Below are 19,394 nucleotides of genomic sequence, written 5' to 3'. Positions count from 1 at the left end.
ATATACATATAGATACATATACATATGTACTGGTAAACATATTTAAATCAAGCTTATTTTAATTTATAATGTTATTGAACTTTTAAAAGCTCAACTCATTTATTGTTAGTACATTGTATGACTTGTAATGATAACCATATACTCCTGATAACTTGATTCTTTGTTCCTCTTTTTAAGCACTGAATGTACATTCAGCATGAAATCTTACCGACAAGGAAACTGTGCAATCACGGAGCTGCCCTGTGTGTACGTCAGCCGCCCTACACTATCACGTCACTTCTTTAACGGTCCAATCATCTCTCGTCGTTTGGTCCTAAACGCGGTAGCAAGAATCACAGATATTTTCTGTGATCGTGACGTGTATTACTGAAGAGCTCCTTGTATTGTATAGCTAGGTGGTTAATATGAAGTTAGCCAGGTTTGTTGCCGATGATATTAAGTGATCGACGGACGACAAAATAAAGCATAAACTTGTCTCTGGTTAGTATTTTGGACGCCATAATGCCTCTCATGGTTGGCGGAGGAAACCGACGGGGTGATAGAAATGTGATGCCCGTCTTGTTTCTGCTCTCCGCCGCCGTGTTGTTGTTGTCGGTCGGAGTTTCTGCCGTTCCAGAGGAGCACAAACCTGTCCAAGAGCTACCCCCACAAGAGGTAAACGTTTTTGCCCCATTATTACCGATTAAATCCTTATTTGTTGTTGATAGGAAACCGAATTTTTGACGCCGGGTTTCCGCCGCTGCTTGTTAGCTCACCGAGCTAGCGAGCACATGCTAACTGAGATACCTGCTACCACATTGTGCTCCGGGTGTCTCTCAAATGGTTAAAGTTAGTCTTTCCATTTTAGATAATGGGAAGAAAATAACATATTAGATAAGATAGTTTGATCATAATGGAAAGCCCATCAACAAAATCGTTGAACACCAAACAGAAGAGAGACAAAAAACAATACAGTAAAATAGGTAAGCAAAGATAAAGAAAGAAATAACATCAGAATAAAACTATTAATATGACATATTACGTTTTTCAGATGTCACCTTTACCACTGTTCAATGTTCACTCAAGATTCAAATATTCAAATGCTTAATTGTCATATGCACAGCACAACAAACTCCCATTCTCCTGTTTATATAGTGTTGTAGTATTATATAGTGGACCTTATCTAAACGGGAGCATGGGAGCTTCTCTTAACAGAAGTGTATCTGACAGCTAACATGGTGTAACATGCAAACAACATCCTGTGTGGGTGTGAGCTGGTTGCTTCACAAAATCACAATGGCTTTTTAGTGACTAGAACTGCAACAACTTGACGATTTATAATTGTATATTTCCACAAACATGCACATTTGACCCTTATAGTAAACTGTGTGCAATGTACTGTAGCTGTCTGCCAGTGTGTTTTACTCACACAACTGTACTGCTTTCCTTTGCAGAAAGCCACAAGTCCCCATCCAATAGGCCCAGTAGTTTCTGAAGATGGCTCCAACAACGGGAACCTGGGTTTCATCCATGCCTTTGTGGCCTCTATCTCCGTCATCATCGTCTCTGAGTTGGGAGACAAGACCTTTTTCATTGCAGCCATCATGGCCATGCGTTACAACCGTCTCACCGTGCTGGCAGGTGCCATGCTGGCCTTGGGGCTGATGACCTGTCTTTCTGGTCAGTAAAAGTGCACGATTTGTTTTTGCATGCAACTGAAAATGAGTTATTCCTCTCTCTTTTGCTGAGTAATAATGAAGTAATTGTTGTGTTTTTGTCCCTCAGTGCTATTTGGCTATGCCACAACCATCATCCCTAGAATCTACACTTACTATGTGTCCACCGCTCTGTTCGCCATCTTCGGTATACGCATGCTGCGGGAGGGGCTGAAGATGAGTCCAGATGAAGGTCAGGAGGAGCTGGAGGAGGTACAGGCGGAGATCAAGAAGAAGGATGAAGAGGTGAGATAAGGTTGTACTCTTAAAGGTCACCTATCATGCTATTTTTAGGCAATAGCATAGGTCCCAGATATATACAAGTCAGGGTTTCCGTTAGCCGGTAATTACCGGTTTTTAGCTGGTAAAATTTATAAAAAACCGGTAAATTCAAAACCTGACGGTCAAAATGTCTGGTAATAATTAGGGAGGCTCCGATCGATCGGCCGCCGGTCATTATCGGCCGATATTCACTCTTAATAGTTTGATCGGTGCTCTCTATAAAGGCCGATCAGGAGAGCTGGATCTGATCGATATGGACATAAACGCGAGTGAAGTGTAACCGGAGTGAGAGAGAGATCAGATCAGCTGCTGAGTCTGACCGAGACACGCAGCTCTGCATAATCACCTGAAGCCCCGCCCTCTGTTTAGCGAGCTGCATGAGAAACTAACGTGCTGTCAGGAGAGAGAGGGAGGGAGAGAGAGAGGGAGGGAGGGAGAGGATCCGTTTCTCCCGTGTTATTATTCAAAGTTGATGTAAACTTCTGAATAATGTACGTTATCTACTACAAGTAGTTTGTTTGAATGTAATAATTATGTTGTTTGTTTGTGGAATCATTTATTGAAAAATGAATCTGAATTTTTCGATCTGTTACGATTATAAACTGAAGCAATATAAAAATGAGCCCGTGAACTGAATTTTAAACTGAAGCATATCTGCTCATAGTCCGGTGATTACCTGCTAACGGAAACTCTGCTACACAACTATTATTATTATTGAAATATGACCGGTAAGTTTCAAATTAGTCCGGTAAAATAAATTCTGCCCGGACATTTGACCGGCGAGAAAAAATCCTAGCGGAAACCCTGATACAAGTATATACAAAACATGTCTATGAAGTGTTTTGCTCAAAATACCAAACAGATCACCCATTCTAGCCATGCCTCATATCCCTTTATTTCACTTCCTGTTTCAAAAGTGCTGATTTTGGGTATAAAGCTTTAAAAAAGAAATAAAATAAATTGATAAAAAAGAGGGGCGGAGCTTATGCCTGCTCATGAGGGAGATTCTACTGGCAGATACTGCTGTGATGAAACACCATATCATGGATTGGCTCATGAGGCTTTCTCTCTTGCCGGTTATACCACAAGGTAAGTTCCTTTTTATTTCCTGCTTCTTCTCACACATGCTCTCCAATACAGGTTAGCTCTGAGTGTTAGCGATGCTAATGTAAACACCGACCATATTACGTTCAAAAAAGTCGGGCATTGTTTCTGATAGCAACGTTTCTGATAGTGCTGTGGGTCTGCATTGCCAATATGACGTCAAATCGGACGCACATCTGGATCAGCTCCGTTGTATCCCCGTTTTTAGAGATGTGGGTACGGAGGAAAAGAGAGTGTTTTATTTTCTGACACTGCGTGAGTTCCCTGGCACACCGGGGACACATATATATGCACAAAAAGTGCATTTAGCATGATAGTTCCCCTTTAAGACCTAAAAATACCTCAGTCAACTTTATTGTCAATTCCTCTATTTGTGACACGGGGATCAAAATTCTGTTTTCCCATCCCAGAGAATACAAATATTAAAAAAGAAATATATACATACAAGCCTTTACAAAGACACTCTTACCAATCAATATAGTACATCTAATCTAATATATAGGTAATGGTTAAGTTTTCCATACAGATATGCCTTTTATCTCTTGAGCTGAACAACAAATCTTTCATAAATAGTTTATATTTTATTTGTATTCCTACCTAGTATAGAAGGCAACATCCACACATTGTACCTGAAATAGTACCGCAAAAAGTGCCACTGTTTAAAAATATGTATCCCTGTGTCTAGTGGGAGATACTGTGTAAAAGAGTGAAACATTATACAATTTAAAAAATACTCTCATATTTCAATATGTAAATACGGTGCTCTTTCTTCAGCTTTGTTTTGTGTTGTCGTTGCAGCTCCAGCGGGCCAAGCTGATCAATGCGACGGCCGATGTGGAGGCTGGGACAGGGACGGCCCTGCCTCAGGGAAACTGGCACAGCATCATCTCACCCATCTTCATCCAGGCCCTCACCCTCACCTTCCTGGCAGAGTGGGGGGACCGCTCGCAGCTGACCACCATTATTCTGGCTGCGCGGGAGGTTGGTTACATTAACTTTAAGACAAAAGCATGTCTTCAATACCTTTTTTTAATCGTATACCTTACAGCAGGGGTGTCCAAATGTGGCTTGCGAGCCATTTTGAATCGGCCCTCAGCAAATTAAAAAAGTATAATGGAATGCGGGCCACAAATGAAACTTGAGCTCGTCTTGTATTGTACTTCCTAAATATATCTGTAAACATATATTACACAGTAGTGTTCATGTGTTAATAAGCCCACTTTCAGTCGATTAAAGTTGAAAATATGTTCTAACAAATCTAAGTTGATAAGAAAAATGCCCAATAACTTATTTATATAACAACCTTGAAATATACCCTTCATATTTCCTCTTATGCTAAGCAATCTAAGGCTTCTGTTTTTAAGGAATGAGCTGCTAACAAAATAAATGACACCCTATGGAAAGCTTTGATGTAGGCTGTTGTATCAAGCATTTACTTACATTTGATTGATTTAGCTAACTTATAACTTCACTTATGACGCAATAAACCTCACCTCTACTGAGTGGCCCAGCCCTTCGAATATCTTTCTGTTGCGGCTTTCACACCAGTGCTTTTCAGTTTCTAGCTCCGAGCGGGAGCTTTTCTGGTTCAGCTCCGGTTTCCCTTTTCAGCTCCCGCTCTGTGCACACCGCCCACTGGCGCCCCAGAGCTGCCCCTGCTGCGTCATGACGTCACCGTTTACATCGCTGATTTGCCCCCCAACGGCAGCTCACAACAACAACAACAACTGCGTCGGGTCGATGATCGTGTTGCTTTTAATCACACGAAGCCAGAATAAATTGAATAACGACTTCTCCAACCTTATGCTTTGCTCCAGAGTGCCGTGGTTCATTGTTTATTAATGTGTTTCTGCAGCATTTAGCGACCGCTGCAGTGCAGCTCTTCCACAGGAGTTTATTCTCCCGTTAGCTCCCGGTTAGCTCACACTGCAGCGGCCGCTCTAAAGTATTCACTGTCCGACTCACACAAGCAGCTGATGCATATCCCGAGTTCCCCTTAGCCTAAGTGAATGTGTGTCAGTCTGAATTGACGCTGTTTGGTATCACAACGCTGTTATGAAAGTTTCTCTGGTATAAAACGGGTGATGTTAGCATAGCAACCGAAGCTAAACTGACTACTTGCATCCGATAGCTGCAATAATACAAAACAACACGTCTGCCTCTCTCCACAATGATCGATAACAGCGAACGGATGGTCAAAGTAAGGCACAAATAAACAGAATCACACGAAGCCTGGTTAGTGTTGCCTGACTTTATAAAGTGTGTTTATAGGCACTACTGCTTGTAGGCAGGCATAACAGTCGACCCATGGGAGGTGGGTTTAGTTTCCTGCACGCCTCGACGTAAGCGACGTCACCTCTTAGCTCCAAAGCTCTTGCCTCTGGACCGACAATTTTTTGGAGCTGGAAATGAAGCGGATTCCGGAGCTAAGAGCCGGCGCAGCTCCGGTGTGAACTGGAAAACCCAGCGCTTTTCAGGCTCTAGCTCCGAGCCGGAGCTGAAAAGGCGCTGGTGTGAAAGGGGCATGTATGTGGCCCTCAGTGAAAAACGTTATTTCTTTATCTTTTTGAGCCACACCACACACAGTAAATCCCCCCCCCGTGTTGATGTACTAATTTGTAAATATGTAGGAAAGGCAATATATAATTTGCGTCAGTGTGAAAGAGATTTGTTTTTTAAATCCTAGGATCCATTTGGAGTCGCCGTGGGCGGTACACTTGGACACTGTTTGTGTACAGGACTGGCTGTGGTAGGAGGGAGAATGATCGCCCAGAAAATATCTGTCAGAACAGGTGAGAAAGTCCTTTTTTGTATTTTTACGCTGCTATGGACAATCTTGCACTAATGTAGATTAGTAGTATCCCAAAAATATTGAAGTGACTGTTATTTTGTATAAGATAAGATGATACTTTATTGATCCCAATTTGGGCCATTTTTGTGTTTGCTGCAGCATAAAAAGACAAGGCGTTTTACAATAAAACAATACAAATTCAAAACTAGAAATAAACAAGAAATTAGTATATATTGATTGTTGTGTTTTTGTATCCTAATGTGTGCACATGTTTAAATGTATCTATTGATTGTGTATATATAGGATATACATATTTTATACATATTTTTATATTCGGGATTGTGGAAAACGGTATTTCTGTCTGCACACACAAACTGAAAGATTGACAATCAAGTTGACTTTGCGTTTGACTTTTGAAAAGCTAACTGGTTCATTTTCATGTTAACAGTCCGTTATTAAATTGTACTCTACGCTCTTTATAAATGTTGAAGTTACGTTTAAACACAGTGGATCTCATTTTACATGTATAGATTGTATCCACTGCAAATGAGTGAATAAGGGTATTACACCTTGTCAGTTAAAAAGTTATTAGTTTTCATGATTCAGCATTAATGACACTGTGCCACTACTGCTTGTGCTTCCATGCTCTCAGTTCCCTGGGGCAAATTATTATCCACCCATTAGTGTTAGCATAACTTGACCCGGTCAGTGTATCGTAGCAACAGAGCGACCAGAGCAGCTCAAACATCAGTGCTTACCATTACCCTTGAGAGCACCAAAACCAGCTGGGAGATTCCTTAAACAGTTTGGAGCAGCATGGATACACAAAAAGTATATGTTGATCTATTTCAAAAATCTAATATTAAGTCAGATACATTATAATGTATAGAGAAAAATGCAAAGAATGAGTGTGCTTTGCCTATTGTTTGGATCAGATTAAGATTTATTTTTCATAATTCCTATTTTATAATTAAATGTGTTGCTAAAACCATCTACACACAGTTAATTGTCCTTTATATCCTAACCCCATAACTCAATGATTTGTTTCTTGTTTTGCTTCCATAGTGACAATCGTCGGTGGGATAGTTTTTCTGGCCTTCGCCTTCTCGGCCCTGTTCATCAAGCCAGACGCTGGATTTTAATTTGAAGAGAGACGTTCAGGTTTTTTCTCTGTACATACGTGTAATATTTGGTTAAGTTGCTGTAGAGAGACTGTAGTTTTGACTCTGTGTGTGTGTGTGTGTGTGTGTGTGTCCAACAGACAGTCCTTTCCTCATCTCCGAGCTAGCCTCTGTTCCACCACAATCTGTAACTTCCCTTTGTTTCCAACATTTCCTAACAGTGAATGCACATTAAAGCCGTTTTGGAGCTGTTATCTAAGCAATGCTTTATTTTTATGAAGTACAGGAGTTGGATAACGTAGGAAATAAATCCCTGGATCTTGAAAGTCTGACTTGTACGTCTTGATGGGAACAAAGCTCATCAAAGCTCAGAGGCTAGCTAAGAGTATTGGATTTGACTGTAGCTCTCAGTTAGAGCTGTACTCTCATCACAAGGTGTGTGAGCGAAGGAGGACTGGATTGTTACTGATTACCGCCCCCCCGACAGAGCCTGACGTGCAGTACTTCCCTCAACGCTAAGCCGTCAATTAGACACCGAGTCCATTTACAAATATTTGCCTCTTCTTCTCTGTTTTTTAAATGTTTAATGTTTATTTGTCATGAGCCCAGGTGCTGTCAGGTGACAGATTAGTAACTGGACGAGCTGCCAGTTCACTCTTCCAGGAGTTGTTCCATCTTCCTCTCTGAGTGATACATCTGATCTGCCACATAATGAGTGGGCGTACATTACATTATAATTTCCCAGTGTTAGAAATACACTGCAAACATAACCAACAGAAAATTATTAATTAAAAGAATGTGTTTGAGATATATGATTTGAGATTTTATTTAAGGCTTCATCCAAAAATGTCCCTCAATTTATCTTCGGTTTCAAATAAAAGCAGTCATTTAAAGAGACACGAACCACTAGAAACCTCTGTGTCCAGGTGTGGCTTAACCTATGTTGCTACATCACAGCTTAAGATTGCTTATGTGCTTATTTTCAAAACACTAATCACATATTGGACATATTGATCGGGGTACTTCAGCATTTCCTGCTTTCAGTTTGGGTGCTGATATTGAACACAACCAGTACTCGCCTCACTCTCCCACACATGTTCACGCTTCCTCCGTGATTATAGCCATTAAATACGAACCTCGCTGCCTCTATCGTTGCTGTCCCGAATCACTAAATAAACGATAACATCAGTTACAGAATGAATGACAGAAACCATCATGTATCTAACTAAAAACGTCCATTATAAGTCACTCCTTTAGCCATAAGCAGCTGTGTTGTAGCTACAGCAACACCTGAACACGACAGGGTATTTTAAACCAACGTTTCACCTTTTTATTTAAAGTGGTATCTATTTATTTAGCTTCATGTACTGTAGCAGCAGAAAGGGTTGGAGAGGTAACCATAAACAAGGAATGGACATATTTTTTTAAGGTAAAAAGGCTAAAGCTGCATTGTCAATATTTGACAGGCTGTGCCCAGCTGTGAAATACTTCTGTTTGTGATACAGGTTGGTTGTAATGCCTATAAATCTAAATTGCTCAATAAAAATATTTCATGTGTCGTCTGATTTCATACCCAGTCGTGTGTTTTGTTTTGAGCCGAGTGGACAAACCTAGAAACACAAGTAAAAAACAAATCAACAGACTTCATTACAGTTTTATTCTCAAATTGAATGGGGAGCAAACAATAGATCTTGTTGCCTTACACATTTATGATTGGTTTGGCTCATGAAATAAATGCAAGGGGCACACGTGTATACTGTTAGCAATAATTCATGAATTACAAGCAGTGAAGGAATGTTAATTGAAAATGTAGTCATATTTCAGATCCTTTCTGAGTAGTTCATTTCCCGTAGAAGAGCTTTAAACTGGAGCCTAAAAGTGACCAGCAGGTGGCAGTAGTGGATGTAAAAAGTGCTACGTTTATATTCCATCTGAGCATGAGCATATAACTGTATAACAGTTTAGTATAACTAGGTATGGTTACTGAACGTCTCTCCTTGTAATGATGGGAAAATAGGTTTGGTTTTCAGACAGTACATGCATTAAATAGAGTAAATGGTGCAAGACCAAACATTTCAAATGCTACCTAGCCATTCTAGCAGGGCTGAAATTCTGCATTTTGATTCTTAGGTCACACCTGAAAGCAGTCCAACACCTGCTCTGATAACAGGTGTGACCTGGATGATCTACTATTCAGCGGTTTAGATGTGTCTTACAGTCGTGTATACTGCAGAAGTACATTTCATGAGCCAGACAATAACGCCACACAAATATGAACGGAGGGGGGACACCTATAGACATTCAACCAACATTTACCACAATTTCATTTAGGGATCCTCTCTCTTCAGATAACAAAACGTGTTTTCTAGCTTGGAAATTACCAACAAAAAATAACTAGTGTTCTCTTTTAAAAAGCTTGGGTCAATTTAAATTCCCTGCATCAAGGAAATGAACTTGATAGGCTGGAAACAAAGTATTTGCATAACCATCAACTCTCTAGTAACCAGCCCTTTCTGGGGGGAAAGGAGCTCAACAGTCTTTGTGTTAATGTCACAGTTCGTTTAGATCCTTCATGCTCGCACATTTGAAAGATGTGCCGTTACCTTCTTTAATGTCATGAGTCTATGCAAGCTCAATGAGGTTTATCCCGGTAATAGAAAAATAACTTGGATCTCTTCTTTTACTGCATGTCTTATCATACATTGTGCAAAGCCTCTCACAGCCACACGTCTCATGCTAAATACTTACATTCTTGTAGGTATAGTGCCCCACTATACGCTACCACGCTCCAGAGGGCTGTTTGCACATGGAGGTTCCCTCGACATGTGGAGAACTGTTGTGTCTTTTTTATATATTGGTGTGTTACAGGACCACACATGGATTTCAAAAAGAGGAGTGTAAAGGTTGACCTATACTCTAGCTACTGTATATGCACAGAAACAACACAGTGGAGAAAGCAGGTTAGGGACTGTTTGGGAGTTGTTAGTGGGAGATAGGTTCAGAAAAGGGGGGAAGGTTATGAATTGTTTCTTTGTTTCTGAAAGGAGGGCCTTTCATTTTTCCATGGCTAAGGTTTTTTAAATGTCATGGTTCTCTCGCCTAAATAGTTGCCTTATGATGGTTCCATGGATCATAAGTTTGCGTCTGCCATAAGCAGAGGACAACAATCATATCTTCCCTCAAACTCAAATTCCCCATAGCAATATTTTTCTGTATAATACAGAGTTTTTAAATACATTTTGAAAAAGTGTGTGTGGAATGCAATATTGACACGATATAGCAGCTAGATATGAAACAACTTTAACCAAAAAACATGAAAGCATCTTTAAAAAAAACAATTACATAAATAATGCAAGCCAAATGTACTTGGAAATGAGTGATTAAAACTTTAAATACACAATTTACAGATAGCAACAATCTAATAATGTGAACCCCACTGGCTAACATTTGAAACAGATGACAACTTTGGAGTCAAACCAAAACATAATAATTGCAAGGCCATAATTTAGGTTAATATATATATATATATTTATATTACATACATATATATATTTTCTACATGTTCAAACTAAATGAGCGGGACTTCAGGGCAGTAGAAACACCAGCTGTTACATGATGAACTCAAGTTAGGACTTCTTCCATGGTGTAATTATTATGAACACCAAATTCAAACTTCATTACACGCATGCTATGTAAGCACACATGGTATCACCAGACAACTTGGGCCACAGGTCCAACACCGACTCTATATTTCACTGGACCAGCGACCATTAGTTGCTCTCAGCCATCTGACGGTGGACTCGGTCAGATGGTGAGGAGGCTGCCAGGCCGACCTGCTGGTCAGCATTTTGAAATGGTACACAATAAAGTAGGAAAGAAAAAAAATCCACCTACACAACTCCAAACAAAGTTTCTCCTCTTATGCTTGATGCGTAAACATGCGTAAACTGTTTGCTAAAAAAGTTCTCTGTATTAACTTAATATGGCAGTGTTGGGTTCACAGCTGGCTTCCACTGCAGCCAAGTAGCCCATTTAAACAGTGATTGCGGTTTTAGGTTAGGGTGAGTCAACATGAAGAGAATTAGCTGGAATTGAATCTGCTTTCTCAAATCAAAGCCTGACTGGGAACATAAAAGCAAGGCAGATTTAATTCCAACCACTTAAAGCTGGTTTGAAGCTACAGCACTCAGGCTGCAGAAAAGAGGTTGGCGACGGTTCTCTCTGTTCCTGAGAGTGCGAGCAGTTCACAGATATGAGGGGACCTTTGAGCTGCTGCCTCACTAGAGCTAGTTAAGGGGTTTGTGATTGGTGCAGTTCCCACACGACCGACTGGATGTTCCACGGAAAAAGGTGCAGGAGGGAGCCTGGGAGTCTGGGCTGCTCTCCTCACTCTGCTGACCCAGATAAGGGACTTAAGGCTGGATGGATGATCAGACTGCCAATTACAACACTGTTTGATCAGAGCCATGCTAACACAAATCATTTCACTCAAGCCTCAGGTTACCAGGTCTGACTTTCACATTTCAAATAGATTTGAAGGGGTAAATATCTAGATGTTGAATTTCATTTAATTTCAAACCTTTATTTATCCAGGTGTATCCCATTGAGATTATTGATCTCTTTTTCAAGGGAGACCTGCTCAAGTAGGTTCCACATGAAACATAAAAACATAAACAGAACAACAAAAAGGACATTTTACAGCATCATTACAGGGATTACAATTTACAATAACTATCCACATGAGCAGGTACCAACAGCTTCCGATTGAGTAGCATCCAACCGAGCTTTAAAAACATTTAGTGGCACCAGATTGCTCAGTTTCCAAATAAATCCATACGTACATCATATATAACTCTGAAAAGGAGGATTCTCAGCGGAAGTGCTAAACATGAATAAATAAGAAAATAAGTGTTGTGTTGTTCAGCATTATTGTTTGCTAACATTTAGCTTAACCTTGGTAGGTTTAAGTCAATTCACACTATTTAAGTTGTATTTATTTTTTAGTGTGCAGACTTGAAGCACATCTTAAAAAGCTTTTTTAAATACTTAAAATATCCTCTATTATGAAATCTGTGAAAATACGGTTCAAGGATTAAACAAACTGTGACACAACAAGCAGCATCGGCAGTGTTGACTGTTGACACACAAACATCTCCCCGGAGAGGGGGGTCTGTGAGAATATCAGCCACTTTAAGATATATTTTTCTTAGAGCACTAGAATTAAAGCATATTCAAAGCTTCAAAATAACTACACATTTCATTTCATGCATCATATAAAATATTAGTTCCTTCTTTTTCATTATATTTACATCATATATTACACCTGGTGTTCTGTACAGTTCAAGTCCAATGTACACCACATTTTCAAAAATATTTTCTGACATAATTATATTCAACAAGAAAAAGAGAAAACATCCAAAACAAGGACGTCCTTGAAGCTCGACAGAAGATTCTCTGCGTCACCTCAATGAACCAGAGAGCTCTGCATAACTCAATCCTGTGAGGGTCGCACGCACATGCGCACACACACGCACACACACACACACACACACACACACACACACACACACACACACACACACACACACACACACGGAGAGGGCCAGGGGAGGGTGTGAGGGGGAGTCCATTATAAGGTCTGTGGCTCCCTGTTTTCTTGAGAAAGGCCCTTGTCCCAGAGCCGGTTCTCTGCAGCTCTCAGTGCTCAGGTGTTGAGTGCAAACAGCAACAGATCTCTGTGGGGGGTGGGGGGGCAGGACTCTTAGCAGGACTTCTCTTTAGACCCGTCACAATGACACCCACACTTGGGTTTGGCTCAGTCCACTTCTGATTGGCTCCCCCCAGCTACTGTTGCTGCGAAGAGGAGCGGTCAGACAGACTGTCGGCCCGGTGAGGGGCCAGCTGCTGCTGATGATGATGATGATGATGATGATGATGATGCTGTTTATGCTGCTGTAGCTGCTTCTGTTGATGATGATGATGATGATGATGATGATGCTGCTGTTGTTGTTGTTGTTGTAACTGTTGCTGCTGTTGTTGGGGTGTGGCAGTGAAGGCACCCTGCTGCTGCAGAGGGAAGGCCGCCTGCAGGATCAACTGGGTGGACTGGTTTCCATGAAGAAGCCGAGAAGCCTTGTGTGGAAAGATGTGATTAGCGAGTTGATTGGATGGAAATTAACCTGTTTATTTAAGTGACATTTGTAATTATGGCATTTTCTGATTCACTTGATTGTTGGTTTGTAATAAATGTTGAAATGTTCTTAATAAATAACAAAAACACCAAATAAATTGTCCAAACAGTTACCATTAATTATGTGTATGTTTCTACCATTTTATGGGAGTTGGTTTTTCCAAGTAAATGCAAAATGCAGATTCTGATTGGTGCGCATTTGTCTTTTTCTTCCATGCAAAGTGACATCACATGACCAGGACTTTATTTGACTGAATTCAATTATGATATGATGTGTTTGGTCCTTACCACATGTTTAAATACATTGAAACATACAAACAAGGTTGTAGCAGGCTGTATATTACTATACTGATCTCACATAAAGGGTCTTCATCAGTCTCTGTCATTTGGAATCATTAATGTGCAAAGTTAGTTCATGTTCATTTCCCCCCGAGCGTTACCTGAAGGAACTGAGACTGCTGCAGTGGAGCCTGCCCTAGCTGCATGGCTGCGACCTGAGACTGCTGCTGTACCTGCTGCTCCTGCTGATGATGCTGCTGCTGCTGATGATGCTGCTGTAGTGGCTGCTGGGAAATGCTGATGGTCTGGGTCTGGCCCTGCTGAGGAGCGAAGGCAGTCACCACTTGGCCCATAAACATGGTTGTGGGGACCATGACGGCCCCACATGCCATCTGCCCTGCCATTAGCTTGGTGAGCAGCTGAGGACTGGCAGGAAACCTGTGGGAGACCGGAAGTGGGCAAAAGGCTGGTTAGGGTCACTGAATCACATGGAAATTGTGTCAGGAGTCTTCTTGGACGAGTTATTGGAAATGTTTGGATTACAGAAGTTTGAACTATATGCAGACACCATTGAAATCCAAGTCTACTTGGCAGTATGATATTAATAATATTAATTTAGCCAAATATTTATCTGCAACTATGCAATTTGTGGTTTAGACAGAATAAATAGACATGCAAAAAAAGAAATACAGCTGTCAACATTGGAATGTTGAGTTCAAATGTTGATGTTTCAATGTTATGAATGAAGCTTCAAACTATTCCATTCAGCCCTAAACTAAATTGTAGAGACACAATTAAAGAGCTAGGCAGAATAGCAGTGCAATCAATGATCTTACAGTACTTAATAACAAGCTCACTTTTGTGTGATGATATGAAATGTAATCATGACAGCAATGGGACCAGTTTTTAAATGAGGGTACAAACCGAATTTGAGCTGAACGGTCCTGTGCAAATGTGGCCACAGCAGGAGTGTTGTGTCCAGTATTCTGAGCCAGGCTGGCGGCAATCTGGAGCACGTTGGCTGGGCTCTGCTGAGGGATCATCATTGTGTTGTAGAGAGATGAAGGCAGTGGATTTTGTTGAGGCTGCAAAATGAGAGACGAGCGTTGAGATTGAAATACACAGAACGAGATGAAGATGTGTTGGATGTTTTTATTGGACAGCACAGGGAAAACTATAGGTTACTTACGTAACCCCAGGGCTCAGAGTAACATGAAGTGAGATGTCTCACTATGGGATGCGCCTCATCGCGGAGCAAACAGAAGCATCAATCTCATTACGCCAATCCTGATTGGCTGGTGATCTTGACGTCAGCGTCAGGGGAAATCACCCCCTATAAGTAGCTTGCGCCACAACGCATGCGTCATTCAAAATAAGCACCTCTTCTCGCTTCACCATAGCAAGGAGGGCCGTCTGGTGAGACATCTCACTTCATGTTACTCTGACTCCTGGGGTTACGTAAGTAACCTATAGTTCTCATTCATAACACTCCGTTCGATGTCTCACTATGAGATATTGTAGCTCCCGTATTGCCAGACGAGCTTATCTCGAAAATCACCGATCAACCAGAATTTAACAGGTAGAGTCCCGACTCAACAAGGTGCCCAGCACTGCTCGGGCCACGCTTGGAGCGGAGACGTCTAGCCTGTAAAAGCGGACAAAAATGAGCGGCGAGGATCAGCTCGCCGCTGCACAGATGTCTTGGATGGAAACACCCTTGAACAAAGCCCAGGTTGTAGCCAGGCCCCGAGTCGTGTGAGCCCGCAGACCCGAAGGTGCTTGCAAATTCTGACTCGTATAGGCCAAAGCAATTGCCTCCACAATCCAGTGGGAGAGCCGTTGCTTAGTAACAGGCTTGCCCTTGTGAGGGTTAGCCCAGGACACGAAGAGTTGGTCATTAAGACGAAGATCCTTTGATCTGTCCATATATGTGTGTAAAGCCCGGACTGGACACAACAGATCCTGCTGCTGTTCCCCGGAGGAAACCAGCGGCGGAGGAAATGCCTCAATGTCAATTGGGGTACACGAACCAACCACCTTTGGTGTAAAGGCAGGGTTGGGCTTCAACAACACTCTCGTTTGCCCTGGGGCGAACTGAGTGCATGAGGGATGTACAGACAGTGCATGAATATCACTGACCCGCTTGGCGGATGCCAGGGCCAGTAACAGCACTGTCTTGAGTGACAGATGTTTCATGTCAGCTCCTTCCAGGGGTTCAAATGGGGTCATTCTGAGCCCATTTAAAACCACTGCCAGGTCCCATAAGGGCACCAGCGCCCTGGAGACAGGGAGGAGCCTGCGAGCCCCTTTCATAAAACGGCAGACCAAAGGATGTTGGCTAGCCGTCTTACCCTCAAAGCCCACATGGCATGCAGCAATAGCAGCCAGGTACACCTTGATCGTGGAGAAAGCTCTGTGTATATCGATCAAGTCCTGTAGAAATGATAAAATCACCCCGACAGGACATTGAAAAGAGATGTGTCCTTCTTGAAGGCACCACTCCTCAAACACCCTCCACTTACAGTCGTAAACAGACCTGGTGGAGGAAGCTCTCGCACTCTGAATAGTGTTTATCACCTTCTGAGGGAGTCCCACTGTATTCAGATTGTACCACTCACGGGTCAGGCCCATAGTGCCCCGCGCTCTGGGCGTGGGTGAAGGATCGCCCCCCCCGCCTGAGATAATCTGTCCCTGCGTGGTGGGGGTTGCCATGGCTGCCCGCACAACAGCTGATATATCTCCGCCAGCCCGTACGTTGCGGGCTAGGGCAGAAACATCAGAGTAAGTGTGTGGCGTTGCTCCTTCACTCTGGCCAGAGTTGGGGGTAACAGAGTCAGGGGTGGAAACGCGTACAGAAGGCCCGGAGGCCAATCGTGCACGAGCGCGTCCACGCCTAACGGTGCGTTTAAATCGTGCATTGAAAAGAACAGCTGACATTGAGCATTTTCTTTTGATGCGAACAGATCTACCGCGGCTCTGCCATAACGCACCCACAGCTGACTCACAATCCTTGGATGTAGAGTCCAGTCTGCATATAGTGGTGCACCTCTGGACAGTAGCTCCGCCCCGAGGTTCATCACTCCCGGTACGTGCGTCGCTCTCAGAGAGAGGAGACGTCTGCCGCTCCATAAGATCAGTTTGCGTGCCAGCATGTGTAACTGGAGAGAACGCAAACCCCCTTGGCGGTTTATACACAATATTGTGGTCGTATTGTCTGTCCTCACGAGGACATGATGTCCTCTGAGAAAAGGCAGAAAGCGTTTTAGAGTGAGGAACCCCGCTAAAAGCTCCAGGTAATTTATGTGCGCCCGCTGGAGGTCTCTGTTCCAGAAACCCCTCACCGGACGACCTTCGTAAATACCTCCCCAGCCTGTCAGACATGCGTCCGTGGTGACCACCTTCCGTGAAAGGACAGCACCCATGGGCACACCCCGTACTAGAAAAGTCGTGTGCGGCCAGTGACGTAGTGCCATTACGCTTTTCACAGTAACCATTACTCTCCGCGCGCGGGGTTTAGTTTTAGAGCGGCTACCCAGCGCTGAAACTCCCCCATGTGTAAGCGTCCCAGTCGTACGACCAGGATGGCTGACGTCATGAGCCCCAGTAACCGCAGGCATGATCTGAAGAGAACATGTTTGCGCAGCTGGAAATGAGCGAGACAAGCTCTGAAAGCTTTCATTCTTTCCGCTGACAGGCGGGCTGTAAAGGGCACCGAGTTCAGGCGTAAACCCAGGAAGAGTACAGTCTGGGCACAACATGCTCTTTTCTGTGTTTATTATGAAACCCAGGTTGAGCAGGTGCTTTACGAGGACATTTGTCTGCGTAATCTGACTCTGCTCGGCGGGTACTATAGATATAGCCCTCTTTTCTAGAAGTGAGAGAATCTCTCTCTCTAGAATATGGGCTGACTCTCCCCGGGCTTGTGAATACAGAATGCCCGAGAAGCGAGGGGGGGTGACAGCGAATTGGAGTCTGTAGCCCCGTGTTACTGTCTTGAGAAACCCAAGCAGATGTTGTGAGCATCTTCCACTGCATGCTCCTTAGAGCCAGCGGAGATGTCACGTCTCTTCCTCTGAGTCTCTATTTGTTGTGTTATGGGGCCCTCTAGTGTCTGAACACGGTGGTGCCCCATTTCGACAATCCCCACCGATACTGTGCATGCGCGTGACGGTGGTGCCTTCACAACCCCAGCCGGCACTGTGCATGCGCGTGACGGTGGTGCCTTTACAGACCCGTCTATAATCCGCCTTTTGAGAGAAGCCGTAGCTGCTCTCAGAAGGGGAACAATTGACAGACTGTTTATTGTTTTTATTGTTTTTCTTTTCATTTTTTTTTTTTGAGCTGCGCCCTTGGCCTGAAGCCGTCAGCGGAAAAGGGTTTATTTTAGAAACAACAACAAACTTGTGACATGTGTTTTTGCGGACTTGAGGATGGTGTTGAGGCATCTCTCGAGGCGGCGGGAACACATCTGGAGCTGGGGAACCGTGGACTTCCAGCTCTGTCACAGAGGGTAGAAGGGTGGGCTGTCAGGCCGCCCGCTTCTTCTTCCTCGACTGCTGGCCGAAATTCTGGGTCGGCTGCGCCTGGGCTACAGCCGGGACCGGAGATTTTCTAGGCCAACTCGCCCTCGTCTCCTGCCTGGGCTGGGGACTCGGGGCGGGCTGCGACCTCTGCTGTTTAGGTATTTTGAACCGAGCAGGGTTCGAGGCAGCTTGGGCGAAGGACTGCCGCTGTGAAGGCAGCGGCTGGACCCTTCGAGGGAGGCAGAGGTGGAGGGCCTCGTCCTCCTTCTTTTTCGACTCGCATCTCCTCTGCATGGAGGCGAGAGCGGAGCCGGAAATCCTCTCGGGAACGATGGGCATGTCAAGCACATCCTCCTTTTCCCGGTCTGGGAGGTTGGTGAGGTTGAGCCATCTAGCTCTTTCCTGCACCACCATGATCCCCATTGTTTTGCCCGTGGCCTGGACGGCGCAGCGTTGAACACGGAGACAAATGTCTGTGACCGCGGCCATCTCTTCCAGAACGGCCGGTCCAGGATTGCTCGACAGATCCTCGCAGAACTCCGCTTGGTATGCGGTTAGCAGCGAGGAAACGTTCAGAGCCCTGGCGGACAACGCTGCGGCTCTGTAGGACCGTTCAGTCATGGTCGACTGGAATCGGTCCGCCTTCGCTGGCAGCGTGGGGTTCCTGCTTGGCGGCTGGCCCATCCTCGGTAGGAGGTGGGCTGCCACCAGCGGTTCCATAGGCGGTATGCGGAGCAGGCCGAGCCTCTCCATACCGTCACAGTCTAGGGAGGAGGCACCCTGGATTGGGGCCTTGTTGCTAAAGGGCCGGTCTCTCCACGAGACCGACACCTCATCCAACATCTCCGGGAAGACCGGAAGGAGTTGCCTCTTTGTCCTCGTTGCTTGGGGGAAATGTTTCCCCTCGTAACGGGACCTGGAGGTCTCCTTGGCCATTTAGGGCCACGGGATGTCTAGCCTGGACGCGGCACGCTGACACACAGCCTGCAGGTCCATGCTCAGACAGGGCGAAGCTGGTGTGCTATCGCCCGGGAGAGCAGCCATCGCTCCCGGCTTTGCAGCTTGAGCCGATGACATGAAGATATCGTCTTCTTGCTAATCCGAATCAGACAGGAGGAACACAGAGGCATCCTCTTCGTCCTCCATGTAATCCAATTCCAGGACATCCTCCGCGGGCGAAACCATGGTGAGGTCTAGCCATGGTGAGGTCTAGCCATGGTGAGCTCCGTTCCCGCGTCTCTCGTCGCCACCGGGTCCCGGCCTGACACGGCGCGGGATTCCGGTTCCGCAGCTGCCGCGATTAATGAGCCCCAGACCGACACAGTGAGGGGCTCAATCTCTGCGGCGGACGCCCCCGCGTCTTGATTGCCAGCCGGCAAATCAGTGAACATGAGGGGGTCCTGTCCCGAC

The 19,394-nt window shown here is 44.3% G+C and overlaps 2 protein-coding genes across 3 annotated transcripts in view; one reads left to right on the top strand and one right to left on the bottom strand.

The window, feature by feature from the left end:
* Positions 1-300: 300 nt before the first annotated feature.
* Positions 301-8,562, top strand: tmem165 (transmembrane protein 165). Its single transcript, XM_034081103.1, has 6 exons — positions 301-654; positions 1,434-1,659; positions 1,765-1,940; positions 3,879-4,061; positions 5,767-5,872; positions 6,937-8,562. Exons 1-6 carry the CDS (start codon positions 502-504, stop codon positions 7,011-7,013), a joined length of 921 nt encoding a protein of 306 aa, XP_033936994.1. The 5' UTR covers positions 301-501; the 3' UTR covers positions 7,014-8,562.
* A 2,991-nt stretch (positions 8,563-11,553) lies between these two features.
* The window catches only part of clocka (clock circadian regulator a), a 51,002-nt gene continuing 43,161 nt past the window's right edge, over positions 11,554-19,394 (bottom strand). For both annotated transcript variants that reach the window (XM_034081706.2, XM_034081705.2), the window contains 3 exons: positions 14,386-14,546; positions 13,623-13,899; positions 11,554-13,124 (listed from right to left, as the gene is read on the bottom strand). In XM_034081706.2, coding sequence (XP_033937597.1) covers positions 12,837-13,124; positions 13,623-13,899; positions 14,386-14,546 — 726 coding nt within the window. In that variant the 3' untranslated portion in view covers positions 11,554-12,836. The remainder of the gene's footprint in view (positions 13,125-13,622; positions 13,900-14,385; positions 14,547-19,394) is intronic.

This window comes from Pseudochaenichthys georgianus, chromosome 4, assembly GCF_902827115.2.
Source record: "Pseudochaenichthys georgianus chromosome 4, fPseGeo1.2, whole genome shotgun sequence".
Classification (NCBI taxonomy): domain Eukaryota; kingdom Metazoa; phylum Chordata; class Actinopteri; order Perciformes; family Channichthyidae; genus Pseudochaenichthys; species Pseudochaenichthys georgianus.
The sequence above is the reverse complement of the archived record's forward strand: the minus strand, read 5'-3'. Positions and strand labels throughout refer to the sequence as shown.